This window comes from Pan paniscus, chromosome 5, assembly GCF_029289425.2.
Source record: "Pan paniscus chromosome 5, NHGRI_mPanPan1-v2.0_pri, whole genome shotgun sequence".
Lineage (NCBI taxonomy): Eukaryota > Metazoa > Chordata > Mammalia > Primates > Hominidae > Pan > Pan paniscus.
The window spans coordinates 40,086,995-40,102,984 of record NC_073254.2 but is presented as its reverse complement, the minus strand read 5'-3'; the positions used below and the strand labels follow the sequence as shown (position 1 = coordinate 40,102,984).

Here is a 15,990-nt window from a genome sequence, read left to right as displayed (position 1 = left end):
GAATGTCATTAAAGCTATAACTGCCAACCGGAGCAGGGTGGTAGACAATATTTAAGTAATCTGACAGGCTTTCTAGAAATAATCCTACCTCGCAGGATTCTGATTTGCTCCACCAGAGCAGATCACTCACCATCCCTTAAAAATCCTTTATTCTGGGACTATGGTTTGACTGTAGAGTATCACATCACAGAACATAAGCAAGACAGACACAGCCTAGCCCTCACTGAATTTCCATTCCAGAAGCACTGACGGTTTTAAGGACTGTTACAAATGGATGTTTCTAAGTATGAAGACTAAATATAATGGCGAGAAAAAGTGGAATGAAAAAATAAAGCTTTGGATGATGGCCAGTCAGGAGAGCTTTCTTATTGACTCTGAAACAAGTACAGCTTTCTCTAGCTGTAATATGAAGTTCACAGATCTCGACATACAAATGCATGCAGAATCTAATTTTAATAAATATAAATGGCAAACAAGGTTGCTTGCTTGTATCTGAATTATGTTCAAATAGGGGACATATGTTCAAATATGTTCAAATAGGGAACATAGGAACCAACCATCACAGTGGGAAAATTCATGTATACATATGAGAATGACTCCCCATATTTGCTAACAAACTCCAGCTCAACACATAGCCCATTTGATGTCTTTTCTGACACCTCCAAATTTTCTAATTCCTCCTCTCCATAACTCACACCTCGATGAGAAAAATACCAGTAGAGGTAAGAGAATAACCCACACACATCACATCAACTTATGCCACAATGAATCCTACAACTGTACCATTTAAGTGCAGACTGATACCTTCATGAATTAGCATGTTGAAGCTTCTACTACATCGAAATAATCAGCCAATAAAATTTGTTGTAATTCAATTAGCAAAATACTATCAAAGCCCATCTAAAAGGACTGAGAACAGTCTCTTCATATATATAACCTGGCTCTAATTTTAATAGTAAGACTAGTAAAAAACAGTAAAAAATTTTTTGAATACCATCTATTTTTTAATATTTAGTTATTGCATTCCAAAGACTACCATAGTAATATTTATACACATATTATAAAACAAGGAGAAATATTAAAATAAGTCAATAATATAAAGTTCCACTACTTTTTTGTAGCCCATCTTGGATTTTTCTCTAGGTACATACATTCCACATTAGAGGTGGCTGATCTAGAGCAGGTATCAGCAAACTACAGCCCGTGACACCTATTTGTGCAAATACAGTTTTATTGGAACATAGCAATACTCATTCATACATTGTCTAGGTCTGCTTTCAAGCTACCACAGTGGAATTGTATAATTGCAACAGCAACTGTCTGGCTCATAAAGTCTAAAATATTTACTATCTGGTCCTTGACAAAAAAAAAGTTTTCCAAATCCTCCACTAGAGTCTCAATAATGACAAATGTCCCTCCAGCCCCTTAATTAAGCAAGAAAAGTAGATGATTTGGGTCTACCCCACTAATTCAGTCTTTACTGATGAACTGAAAATTCTCCAACTAAGGAATTAGTAAATAATTTTTCTAAAAGGTTTGACAAATTTCTCATGCTACATATTTCAGGTAACTGTATTTAGTGGCTTATTTAAATATAGTTTCCCTTTGCTGACAGATTAATTAAACGTGGTGGGTTAGTTGGTGGATGAGACCAAATTAAACATGGTGGATTAGCTGAAAAGTTTAGCACTGACCCCATACATACCTATCAATGCTATAAAAATCATTATGGCATAATAAAGTAAGTCCAAAAAAAAACGCCTCAAGCTGCCCTACAGTGTCTTCACTCCCGTAGGCCAGATTTCTCCAAGGATGGACCCTTGGGGACCCTGAGATTCATTCAGGAGGTTCACAGGTTCAAAATCGTTTTCATAACAACTCTAAAACAAACTTATCCTTTCACTGTGTTGCCCTTTGCATGGAAGGTGCAAAAGCAATGGTGGGGAAAACTGCTAGCACCTGAGCACAAGCCAAGGCGGGAGTCTTCACTGGCACAAGTTCCTAGTTTTTTAAACAAACATCAATTTCATTTTAGAATGTCCTCAGTGAAGCAGTAAACATTACTCATTTTATTAAATTTTAGCTCTTGAGTACAAACATTTTAATATCCTGTGTAACAAAACAAGAAGTAAGTTCAAAATGGGAAGTATGTTCCTCTATATATCAAAGGGATCACTGTCTCAATGTAAAGTGTTTGTGTGATAGTTGCATTTTTAAGCAGAACCAGCTCCTTTTTTTCAGTGGACCATCACAAAAAAATGACAACGTATAGTTATTTAGATTTGGGATTTGGTAGACATTCCCTCTAAAATGTAAGAAGTAATCTGGTCACTTCAAGATATCACTTCACCTGATAATATGGTTTGTTTGTTTTTTTCCAATAGTAAAATTGTATCTTTCAAGCAAAAATTTAAATTTTGGAAAACTTTTGTCTGCTACTATGAGCTCAACAGCTCTGAAGTACTTCAAAAAACTTTTATAATATCAGTGATGATAGTTATGAAATGTCTTTCTTTTTTCTTTTGCTATTATACAAGAGGAAGATACTTGAAAGCTATGTATAACTCAATGAACCAATATTTTCTAAGTTACCAATGTACAATGCTACAAAATTATGTATGGATAAGACCCAGTCAAAGGATAAGATAGACCAAACAGACTTTAATGTAACAAAATACAAAAAAGTTTATTGATATGGTTCTGATTCTACATTGCAACTTATCTTTAAGAAACCACCACTTGTTGAGTTTTGGTGAAGTACCAAGGAAGAATAGCCACAATTATGTGAAAAGGCTATTGAAAATACTTCCTTTTCTAACTACCCATCTTTAAGGCTGGATTTTCTTTTCATACTTCAGTCAAAACAACATATCACAATTTTGTGAATGCAGAAGTAGACATGAGCATCCACTTGTCTTCTATTAAGTCAAACATTAAAAACATCTGCAAAAAGATAAGCCAATGCCACTCTTCTTGCTGATTTATTTTTGTTTTGGAAAATATATTTACTTTTTCATAAAAACAGTACCTATGTTAGTACGTAATGGTTTGGTTTATTAGTGTCACTTTTTAATTAATAAATATTTCAAATTTTAGTTTTAATTTATAATATTATAAATACCAATGTTTTGACCCACAAAAACCAAAGATCGATCATTTTTAAGATTGTAAAGGGACCAAAAACGCTGAGACCAAACACTGGAGGACTGTGAACTTCTATCTTATTCCACGTGCAATTTTCTTGTTTTATTGGAAAATACTTACAAAGTAAAATATTTTCCCTTTTTCTTTCTCAGTTCACTTTTTTATGAGCTACACAGGAAACATCTTGTCTAAATTTGAAAGTATAAAGTTGCCTCACTTATAGGAAGAAGGAGAACTGCTCTAAGCAGGAAAAAAAAAATTGCCTGAGAACTGGAGGCTTTAGGCCCATCAGCCACAACTACAGACACAGCTGAGCCTGCTTCACCATCTTCCGTAGTCCCAGGCTGTGCAAAGAGGAGGTATATCCAGCTAGTATACTTTTTCCCTGGCCGATTCAGTTGGCTAGAGCTCTTCAGGGACCACACTGCAATTCTGGATTTCCTGCCAGGTAGGTGGAAAAATAATTCAAAACAGTATTCTGGGGGGGGGGCAAGATGCTAGTGATGAAATGACATATGGGCAACAACAATCCTCTGTGACACTTCAGTTGTCCAAATGGCACAAATGATATAGCTGGAATCCCAGATTTCTCTCCCAATTCCAATCAAAGAGAAAAGATTTATTGGGTTGGAGTTTATTAAGTAGGGCTGACCCCTGCCTACCTGCTACTAATTTATTAAGTAGGGCTGGAGTTTATTAAGTAGGGCTGACCCCTGCTACCCCTGCTACTAATAAGTAGCAGCACATCCAGAACTGAAGAGATTGGGATAGGCCAAGATAAATTACCAGACATTCTGGAATAGGGCCGGGCTCGACTGTTAGAGAGCAAAATAAATTTGCCAGGTCTGCTGTGCTAAGAGACATGGGGAAAAATGAAGCTTTTCTCTGAGGTCTGAATCTCACAAGCCATAGCCCTAAATATATTCAAGTCAAGATCTTAAACCTAAAAGTTTCTCAAATAACTTGTAACAGGTTTCATGACTTTATTATCACTATCACATGGCAGATACTGGCAAACTGATTTTCACCAACATACACATATACACCCTACCAATGCCCAATTCATAAACTCTGAACTAAAAGTCATATCTCAGAATTTCAGTATTAAAGTTCATCCTTGAAAAAATGTTCTAAATGGCAATTAGGTAAAATAATACTACATTTTATAGACAGGGTAGAATAGACAGACTTTTGTAGGCTGACATAAGAACCTAAGAATTATACTGTTTTTATGGTAAAATTCAGCACATTTTCTAACTACGAACTCTGGATTTTGGATACACACATGCACTGTGGACCTCCACAAGTCATCCACAGTGATAAACATATTTGAAACTATAACTTGAAAGGCAAAAATCTAGAGATTCTTAGATTGTACTGATTCCTCTTATAAAACAATTCTTTGGAGATAACGTACAGCCCTCAGTGCCAACAGAGAACTGCAGGAAAGAGAAGAGAGGGGAGAGGGGAGAGGGGAGAGGGGAGAGGGGAGAGGGGAGAGGAGAGGAGAGGAGAGGAGAAGAGAAGAGAAGAGAAGGAAAAGAAAAAAGAAAAGAAAAGAAAAAAGAGAAAAGAGAAGGGAAGGGAAGGGAGGGGAGGGAAGGGGAGGGAAGGGGAGGGGAGGGGAGGGAGGGAGGGAGGAAGGGAGGGAGGAAAGGAGGAAAGAAGGAAGGAAGCAGCTTACCTGTGGTCAAGATGACTAAAATCTTGTAAATTCAATTCCCTGGTGTCTTGGGTAAGATAAATTGTGTCCACATCCTATTTGAAATGTAATTCAGTCATGTCATCAGTCCATGCAGATGACCAGGAAAGAAAGAGAGACAGTGAGAATTAGACAATGACAATGGCAGGTTTTTATGTAATCTGAGAAGTGAAGATTTTAAGTGAAAAATAAATGAAGGGAAAAAAAGAAAAACAAGCCAGCCAAACATTAGAATATTCTCCAGGAGTGTGTGTGCTCATGCACATGTACACAGACATTCTTACCCATTGTACTTCTTCCCTGTATGAAAATCCAAGCCAGTCACAAACACAGGCATACATCTGAGAAAATCCACCTGAAACATACAACAAAAACACTGACAGGTCTTTGGCAAAATGATGTTTAAATTAAAATTTTAAAGCTTAAATATGGCCGATGTTGACAGTGCTGATTATCCTTTTCCTTTTTAGGGGGGAAAACAGCAAAGATTCTCCTCCCTGTTCTATAGTAAGTACATAGCAGGATGCAATACAGCTTAAATATAGGACTTTTGTCCACCAATCTAAAGTCTGTGCGCTGCTAATTACACCTTGAAACTAATTGCACCTTTACAGTAGCACACTAGGAATAGACTTAACTTCCTGGCAGGGGGATATCCATCCAGCTATTCACATTTCAGTTTTAAAATGCATGCTCACCACAGGGGCCCTGCTCAGCCACGGTCTGGCTGTCCCACAGTGCCTGGAGACTAGCCAGGCGCTCAGATGGCTCCATGGAGACTTTTTTCATGATTCTCCTGTAAGATCAACAACAACAACACATTTCACAAACCACACTTTTTGACTGCACATAGAAATAAATTTTGTCACATTCCTTTTTCTTCAACAAAGATGAGTTTCACTTCAATTTCAGTTTTTCTTCAATTTTTCAATTTTCAATTTTTTTGAGCACTAGAGAGCTAGAAATCTAGAAAACATAACAATAAATCCCTATAACTTTCCTTTGTAGATGAAAGGTATTTAGCAATGCAGTCTCCATGTTATAGTTTTATAATGTTAGATTTTGTTAGAATAGTTTGAAAAGTGTGCTCCACTTAATGAATTATTAGATTACATGTATACCAAATATAAATTACTAATTTTCAATTAATTAAAGTAAAAATCTCTTCTGTCCTTCTATAGTGCCTTGCACACATGTCCATCAAGAAACTGATCAAGTCATACTGGAATAGTTGTTCCTTTTGCTACCTCTTCCCCTGGGCCATGATTCTTCTGGGGCAGAGAACATATGCAGCTCCTCCCAACCCCCCATCCTCCTCCTCAGAACCTAACAAAGTTCTTGCCCGCACATGCAGAGACAAGACAGAGTAGTGGTTAAAAGTACAGCCAACCATCCCAAAGTTTCCTTTTTCAGGAACTGACACATTTCTGAATTTGTCAGTTTCTGAGATGCTATCCCATAGGGTTATTGTGAGAAAAAATGATAATAGTACCTATCAAGTTATTAGAATAACCCCCCCAGGGCTGAGCCTGTAATTCCAGCACTTTGGGAGGCCAAGGCAGGCGATTACTTGAGCCCAGGAATTCAAGGCCAGCCTGGGCAATGTGACGAAACACCATCTATACAAAAATTAGCCAGGTGTGGTAGTATGTGCCTGTAGTCCCAGCCACTCAGGAGGCTGAGGATTGCTTGAGCATGGGAGGTAGAGGCTGCAGTTAGATTGCACCACTGCACTCCAACCTAGGTGACAGAGGGAGACTCTCCAAAAAAAAAAAAAAGAAGAATCCCTGGTGTGTGGTAATGTCAATATATGTTAACTGATACTGTCATTAGTTATCACAGAGTAATCATTTAATGAATAGTTTATGAATTCATTAATTCACTCAAAAAAATTTTATGAAAGATCTACAGAGTGCCAAGACCCAAAACCAGGTACCAGGCATACAATCATGATTAAACACAAATGCTGCCCCTGCCCTCGCAAAGCTAGCAGTCTACTGTGAGAAACAGACGAATAACCAGGCACTAGTGGAAGAGAACTAGCACAAGGAAAGTTCAGGGTGAAAGCGAGGGCAAAGAAGGGGCACTTAGCTTATTCCCTGGTGAGGAGAAGAGGTGGGACGTAGGGAGTTGGAAATGCTCTTTGGTATAAAATATATCTCTGCTAAGACCCACAGGAGGGCAAAAAGAGACAATCAGGCGAAGCATGGCGAGAGGAGGTGTGAGCTAGGGGCCAGGAAAGTGTTTCAGATAAAGGAACAGCACACCCCCAAAGATGAGAAAGCCCATGCTTACCAGAAATCCAATCTAGTTCAAAATAGTTGGCAAATGATGTGTGATAAAGAAAGGAGTAACAGAAGAATCTGGGGAGCAAGGCAAAATCCCAGGCCATGGTGCGCCTCACAGGTCAAATAAAAGGATTTTGATTTTATTCTCAGGGCAATGAGAAGCCATGGCAGACTGTAAACAGATGAGTACGTGATGATTAGATGGGCACTGTGAACAAATATCTGCCTGTGTAGGTATTTGCTCTCAATTTTCTACAAAATTGAGAAATAGAAAACATAGCTTGAAAAATAAAAAAGAACTTTCCAGGTCTGTTAAGAGTCCAGCTGAGAGTGAAGATCATGGATTCTTGGTGGTTCAGGGCTAAATAGCTGTGGGATTTCCTCCTGCAGCCCTCAGCAGCCCAAATGTATATGGAGAGGTGGGCAGCTGGCTTGCTGCAGGATGCAGGATTTCCAGGTGGGTGTGTCAGAAAAACAGTGTGGACAGAAGGAGCAGAGGATACTGACAAGGCCTAGGTGAAGTCATGGATGTTGTGGGCTGAGCAGTTAAGAATGGACAGGAAGGCAGGATGGGGGTGGCAGAAGAAGAGAAAGCCAAGCCACCCCCAGTCTGGAGGCCTTGAAAAAGTCCAAATACTGGTACTTCCAGGGGAGAGGAAGTGAAAGGCTGTAGTCAGAGGGGGAGGGCTGTTTTTTCACCACGGAATAAGCTGTTCCAGAAGATGACAAGGTCATGTGGCCACAAAAGCAAGTGGAAGTAGGGTAGAGGTGAAGAGGTCATGAGCTGTGAGGAAGGGTGTCAGGGCGTCAGTCACCCAGTACCATGACAGGACGTGGGTGAGAGGTGGTGAAATAAATATATTAACTTGTATTGAATATAGTTTCATCTTTAATGATTTCAAGGCACTCTGCTACATACAATGCTCTCAGTCATTCTTATGAATTTCCATCACCTTGCAGAGACTGGAAGAAAATGTTCCCAGTTATTTACATTTTCTGATTGAATGGATGTATTCCAGATAAAATATGCTAGGGCCTGGGAGGTTGCCTGGTTGGGTTGTTCTACTCCTGGAGAAAACCTCAAATACATATCAAATCATTTAAATACATTCTGTTGGCATGGAAAATATTCCTCCTACTTCTTTGTAAGTTTTATGACTAAGACATAATCAGGTTCCGACATACCTCATTTTATTGTATTATACTCACAGGTATTGCATTTTTTGCCAATTGAAGCTTTGTGGCAACCTTGCATTAAGCAAATCTATCAGTGCCATTTTTCCAACAGCATGTGCTCACTTCCTGTCTCTGTGCCACATTCTGGTAATTCTCACAATATCTCAAACTTCCTCATTATTATAATATCTGTTTTGGTGATGTGATCAGTGATCTTTGATGTTACTATTGTAACTATTTTGGGGGACCACGAATCACACCCATATAAGACAGCAAACTTAGCTACTTAAAAGTGTGTGTGACCTCACTGCTCCACTGACAACCATTCCTCTCTGTCTCTCCCTTTCACCAAGCCCATTACTTGAGACACAACAATATTGAAATTAGGCCAATTAATAACCCTGCAATGGCCTCTAAGTGTTCAAGTAAAAGGAATAGTCGCACATCTCTCATTTTAAATCAAAAGCTAGAAACAAGCTTAGTGAGAAAGGCACATGGAAAGCCGAGACAGGCTAAAAATTAGGCCTTTTGCAACAAAAAATTAGCAAAATTGCAAATGCAAAGGAAAAGTTATTGAAGGAAGTTAAAAGCGCTACTTCCATGAACATGTGAATGATGAGAAAGTGAAACAACTTTATCCCTGAGATGCAGAAAGTTTTAGTGGTCTGGAATGAAACATTCCCTATGCCAAAGCCTAATCCAGAACAAGGCTTTAACTCTCTTCAATTCTATCAAGGCTGAGAGAGGGGAGGAAGCTGAAGTTGGAAGCTACCAAAGGTTGGTTCATGAGGTTTAAGAAAAGTTGTCTCCATAACGTAAAAGTACAAGATGAAGGAGCAAGTGCTGATGAAGAAGCTGAAGCAAGTTATCCAGAAGATATAGTTAAGATCATTGATGAAGATGGCTACACTAAACAACTGATTTTCAATGTAGATGAAAGAGCCTCCTACTGGAAGAAGATGTCATCTAGCACTTTCTTAGCTAGGGAGAAGTCAATGTCAGGCTTCAAAGCTTCAAAGGACAGGCTGCCTCTCTTGTTAGTGGCTAATGCAGCTGGTGACTCTAAGTTGAGGCCAATCAGTGCTGATGTTCCATTCCAAAAACCCAAGGCCCTTAAGAATGATGCTAAATCTCCCTGCTCGCACTCCACAATAGAACAAGAAAGCCTGGGTGATAGCAGATCTATTTACAGAATGGTTTACCGAATATTTTAAGCCCACTGTTGAGACCTACTGCTCAGAAAAAGAGATTCCTGTCAAAATGTTACTGCTCATTAACAATGCACCTGGCCACACAAGAGTTCTGATGGAGAAGTACAAAAAAATCCATGTTGTTTTCATGCCTACTAATTCAATATCCATTCTGCAGCCCATGGATCCAGGAATAGGTTTGACTTTCAAGTCTTATTAAGAAATATATTTTGTGTCTGTAATCCCAGCCGAGGCGTGTGGATCACGAGGTCAGGAGATCGAGACCATCCTGGCTAACATGGTGAAACCCCATCTCTACTAAAAATACAAAAAAAAAATTAGCCGGACGTGGTGGCGGGCACCTGTAGTCCCAGCTACTCAGAAGGCTGAGACAGGAGAATGGCATGAACCTAGGAGGCGGAGCTTGCAGTGAGCCGAGATCACGCCACTGCACTCCAGCCTGGGTAACTGAGCAAGACTCCAACTCAAAAAAAAAAAAAAGAAATATATTTTGTAAGGCAATATAAGCAGCCATAGATAGTGATTCCTCTGATGCATCCGGGCAAAGTAAATTGAAAACCTTCAGAAAAAAATCACCATCATAGATGCCATTGAGAACATTCATGACTCACGGGAAGAGGTCAAAATATCAACATCAACAGGAGTTCCAAAAAAGTTGATTCCAAACCTCATGGATGACCTTGAAGGGTATAAGAGTTTAGTGGAGGAAGTAACTGCAGATATGGTGAAAACAGCAATAGAATTAGAATTAAAAGTGGAGCCTGAAGATGTGAATGAATTGTTGTAATCCACGAAAAAACTTTTAACAAATGAGAAGTTGCTTCTTATGGATGAGCAAAGAAAGAAGTTTCTTGAGATGGAATCTACTTCTGATAAAGATACTGTGAACATGCTGGTCATCAGAGAAATGCAAAGCAAAACCACAATGAGATACCATCTCACACCAGTTAGAATGGCAATCATTAAAAAGTCAGGGAACAACAGATGCTGGAGAGGATGTGGAGAAATAGCAACACTTTTACACTGTTGGTAGGACTGTAAAGTAGTTCAACCATTGTGGAAGACAGTGTGGCGATTCCTCAAGGATCTAGAAGTAGAATTACCATTTGACCCAGCAATCCCATTACTGGGTATATACCCAAAGGATTATAAATCCTGCTACTATAAAGACACATGCACATGTATGTTTACTGCAGCACTATTCACAATAGCAAAGACTTGGAACCAAACCAGATGTCCATCAATGATAGACTGGATTAAGAAAATGTAGTGCATATACTCCATGGAATACTATGCTGCCATAAAAAAGGATGAATTCATTCCTTTGCAGGGACATGGATGAGGCTGGAAACCATCATTCTCAGCAAACTATCACAAGGACAGAAAACCAAACACCGCATCTTCTCACTCAAAGGTGGGAATTGAACAATGAGATCACTTGGACACAGGGCAGGGAACATCACAAACCGGGGCCTGTTGGGCAGTGGGGGCTGGGGGAGGGATAGTATTAGGAGAAATACCTAATGTAAATGATGAGTTGATGGGTGTAGCAAACCAGCATGGCACATGTATACCTTTGTATCAAACCTGCATGTTGTGCACATGTACCCTAGAACTTAAAATATAATTTAAAAAAAAAGACACTGTGAACCTGGTTGAAATGACAATAAAAGATTGTTTTTCTTTTTTTTTTTTAACGTCCCTTGAGTCATAACAAATGATTTAGAATATTTTGTAAACTTACCTGATAAAGCAGTGGGAGGGTTGAAGACAATTGACTCCAATTTTAAAACAAGTTCTACTGTGAGTAAAATGCTATCAAACAGCATTGCGTGCCACAGAGAAATCACTCATGAAAGAAAGGGTCAATTGATGTGGTAAACCTCACTGTTGTCTTATTTTAAGAAATTGTAAGTCCAGGCGCAGTGGCTCATGCCTGTAATCCCAGCACTTTGGAAGGCTGAGGCAGGCGGATCACCTGAGGTCGGGAGTTCGAGAGCAGCCTGACCAACATGGAGAAACCCCATCTCTACTAAAAACACAAAATTATTCGGGTGTGGTGGTGCATGCCTGTAATCCCAGCTACTCCGGAGGCTGAGGCCAGAGAATGGCTTGAACCCAGGAGGCAGAGGTTGCAGTGAGCCGAGATCGTGCCATTGCACTCTAGCCTGAGCAACAAGAGCAAAACTCCATCTCAAAAAAAAAAAAGAAATTGCCACAGCCACCCCAACTCTTAGCAACCACCACCCTGATAGTCACAGCAGCCATCAGCTTCCACATAAGCAAAACCTTCTCCAGCAAAAACATTACAATTCACTGAAGGCTCAGGTGACTGTTAGCATTTTTTAGCAACAAAGTATTTTTAAGGTATATATATTCTTCTAGACATAATGCTATTGCATACTTTAGTAAACGTAACTTTTATATGCACTGAGAAACCAAAAAGTTCTTGACTCACTTTATTGCAATGGTCTGGAACCAAACCCATAGTACCTCCAAGGTATGCCTGTTTACCTAATACATGTCAGATGTCATTAATTTCTTCAAATTCCGTGTAAATGCACAAGATCTACAAGTGCAGCATGATTTTTGTCTATTTTACCCAAAGGAACCTGTAATTAAGAACCATTATTTTAATACTTCGGGGTAACCATGTTTGAGAAGACATTATAATTAAAATGATATTACAGAATCTGGCAATTTGGAATGGTTCATCTTGGTTCAAAACCATCATCTGGCATTTTAATGGCATTATATTCTGTCTACATCAAGACAATGAAGCAGATATTATGCAAAGAAACAGCAAGGCTGTCAGAAGTAGGCGCAGCCATTATTCAACTCAATTAGGTAAACCTTGGACACAGAAAGCTGGACTTTTGTCTGACCTCATCTAGGATCACATTTCTCTTTTAAAATTCTTGCTTTGCTTCCATAAAACTGCAGGCCATGCTCTTTTGACGATACATAGGGGGTTCAGCTACTCAAACACAGGAAGAAAATATGGCAAAAATCTTTGACCGGAAGCTGGTGGGATTAAAAACAGGAAGCTGACAGTCTACAACTACAGAAAGAAATAAATTAATCTTGATGGTAGATTTGGAAACCAGAGCCTCAGCTTTACTCGAAAAACAAAAGTGGACATTCACACTCAGGGTTAAGGGGAAATCAATCAGAGAGTAAAGGAGGCAGCAGCTAGGGGAGACGTCTGTGCGAACCAACCTGCAGACGTGTCCAGCGGGGCCTTTTCAAGTAGCTCCGCTTCTTTACAGTTCTCATTTTTCTTTTTCAACTGAGATTTCAGGAGCTAAAGGAGTCTCATGAAACAAGTTCATTCATTTCCATAAGAGATAAAGTTGTAAAAACTAAATTTCCAGAAGGTAGGAACTGTTTCTTATCTATGCTAACACTGTGCACAGAAATAATAAGTGAGAGGAGAATCCACTCTACAGAAGTTGTTTTCCGCCTGTAGTGAAATGAGAGCAAGAAGCCCCATCAGTGTATTTGTTACCGGGCACCAGCTCACACACACATACACACACACACACACACACATACACACACACAGTGTTAAATAGACAGAAAGAAAGAGGATTTGTTGTCCAATAAGTACCATAAAAGGTAAACCAAAATCCTAAAACAAAACATAAGCAAGACATGTCTCTCACATGCAGGCAGCACTAGCGTTGATTCAGCATTTGCACTATATGCATTTAAATTGCACAAGACTCAGAAAATAGTTCTATGTGGCAGCAAGAAATAGCAAACTAGATGACAAACACACCAACTCTCTGTCCATGCAAATCTCATGATAAACTATTGACACAAAAAAATTATAGATTATTTTAATGTACTCACACTAATTGATTTCTTTAAAATTCAATTCCAATGCTCAGCCTATGCAACATGGCAGCTGTCTCCAGAATAGCACATGCTTTCATGCTGCAAGCCACACCACAACAAAAGGCTACCTACTGCTTTGCAAAGTGAAGAGACTACCAAAACACAGCAACCACCTTTCTCTTGTTTATATATAAACTCCTATTTCATCAGCTTTCTCCATAGTAACCTCACATTTTCATACCTCATACCTGTATTAACAATATCATTTAATACTAAAAAAAAAAATCTAGCTTTGTTTTGGAGACCAGCCAAGGTTCTTGATAGTAGAAAAGCTGAAGGCCGTAACACAGAATGACTTCCTGAAGAGAACTGCCATCACAGACAACCCTGAGAAAACAGATGACAACACTGAAGCTCTAAACCCTTCCCTAGTTCACCCCATAGGGTTGTCACTGTCTGAGAGGTGAGGCCTCCAAGGACAGTCTATAGCAAAGATTGGAATGTTAACAAAACACACGATAACAGTGATTTGAGTTGGGGTGATTTTTAAATTTAACTTAAATTTTCTTCTTTACACATGTTCTCTATATTTTGAATTAAACTTTCCATATTTAATGAGGAGAAAATGTCATTTTAGAAGGGAAGGAGAGAGGGAGAGAGAAATATCCTAACATATATTTGGAGACAGGAGATGGGAAGAAAATATGACATGTAAATACTACAAATTTTAATTTAAATCCTTCATTTTTTTCCAACCTGCATTCTCTTAAGAGCTGATTACATATACATACACACACACACACATAGACACACACACACACACACACACACACACACATATATATATATATATATATATATATGTTTGTTTGTTTGTTTTGAGATGTGGTCTTACTCTGTCACCCAGGCTGGAGTGTAGTGGTGTGAGCATAGCTCACTGCAAGTTCAAACTCCTGGGCTCAAGTGATCCTCCCATTAGTTGGGAATACAAGCATATACCACCACACCCAGCTAATTTTTAAAATTTCTTAGTAGAAATGAGGTCTCACTATGTTGCCCAGGCTGTATATTTTCATATATTTGATTTGGATGATGGATGTTATTTTCAGAATTGTATATGGGTAAAATCAGAAATTCAGATCTTTGGAGGTATAGGTTCATTTATATAGAGTCATACGTAGAGTATTCAAGAACTGATTACCCAAACTGAGAATTTTCCAGGATCTAACTCCTCCTGATTCACCTGGTTCCTAATACCTCCTCATGAGACCCTTTTCTGTTCATCAGTCACCACCAGAGGTACCCTAAGCAAGGAAGGAGATGAGGACCCCCAAGACAGGCTCAGAAAATAAATTTGATGGGACAAATGAGTCATACAAGGTCTAAGGATTCTAAATATAGTTTCATATTCTCCAATTTATCATGAGTGGAATATATGACGTTACTGGAAACATATTTTATTTTGCATGTTCTATTGTGCATTATTTATATAAACAAATATTCCCCTGACTGATAGCTTTGACTTAAGGCATACTGGGAATGTAGGAGAAAAGATACGGTTACCAACTTCTCCACCCTCTCTAGTCACACAACCAATACCAATAAAATTGTACGTTTCCCCTCCCAAAATCATATAATGCCATCTAAGGAACTTCAAGAGTAAAGGCATAACATAGAAACCACAAAATATTAGGCTTATCGAGACAAGCTAACTGTGTGTGTTGGGTAGAAAAGAGGAATGCAAGTCAAATACATTTAGGTAATTTAATTCTCTGCCAAGGCATTTTCTAAATTATAATCTGCACCTTCTCTCCAATTGGTCTCTTCATGTGAATTGCCTTTCCTTTCACTACTCTCTCCTCTGAATTTTCTCCATCCGTTTGCAGTAAATCTCCTCTGCAAAGCCAGCCTGTGCTCATTCATCTCCCACTTACACCCAATCATCTCCTGTCTCATCTGCTTCAGGTTACCTCAGCTAATGAGTTCATGGTTTGAAGGCAGGGCCACTGTCTTCTGACTTCTCTATGCCCCATGGTACATCACCCAACAAGGTACTGGAAATGGATTAAGTGTGAAGTGTATGTGCTCATCCAAAACCTCAGTCAGTACCTACTATGTGCCAAGAACTAGGGATTTAAGATTAATAAAAACATGGTCTTTGTTTAAGCAGCTCCCAGCCTAGAATGAAAGACAGGTGTGTTTTGTACTTTGCCTCTCACTTTCTCAAGGATATTGCTGATTTATTTATTAGGGCAGTCTCCAGCAACAAATCTCTCTTTCTACTGATCACTCCCCTCATTACAGCCATATGGTTTAAGCATATGCTTTTATCTCCCATTTTAAACACAAACAGAAATCCCCCGTAATCCCTCAGAGTGCGCTAGCTACATCCAATTTGTCAGTTCCCCTTAATAGCTGATCTTCTCTATGAAGTTGTCCACATATGCCACATCCATTTTCTCACTTCTGAGTTCATCCCTCAACCACAGCAGTCTGCCCTCCCAACCAGACCCTTAGACCTGCTCTCATCAAGGTGCCTATGTTATCCACGTCACCAACACTGGACACCTCTCTGCCTGCAGCTTGTTCAGCCCCAGCATCATTCTGCAGAGTCAGCACTCCTTCCCAG

At 39.2% G+C, this 15,990-nt stretch overlaps 1 protein-coding gene across 16 annotated transcripts in view; it reads right to left on the bottom strand.

The window, feature by feature from the left end:
- The window catches only part of CARMIL1 (capping protein regulator and myosin 1 linker 1), a 340,777-nt gene that overhangs the window by 164,429 nt on the left and 160,358 nt on the right, over positions 1 to 15,990 (bottom strand). For all 16 annotated transcript variants that reach the window (XM_063605168.1, XM_063605169.1, XM_063605172.1 and 13 more), the window contains 3 exons: positions 5,545 to 5,642; positions 5,131 to 5,201; positions 4,829 to 4,902 (listed from right to left, as the gene is read on the bottom strand). In XM_063605168.1, coding sequence (XP_063461238.1) covers positions 4,829 to 4,902; positions 5,131 to 5,201; positions 5,545 to 5,642 — 243 coding nt within the window. The remainder of the gene's footprint in view (positions 1 to 4,828; positions 4,903 to 5,130; positions 5,202 to 5,544; positions 5,643 to 15,990) is intronic.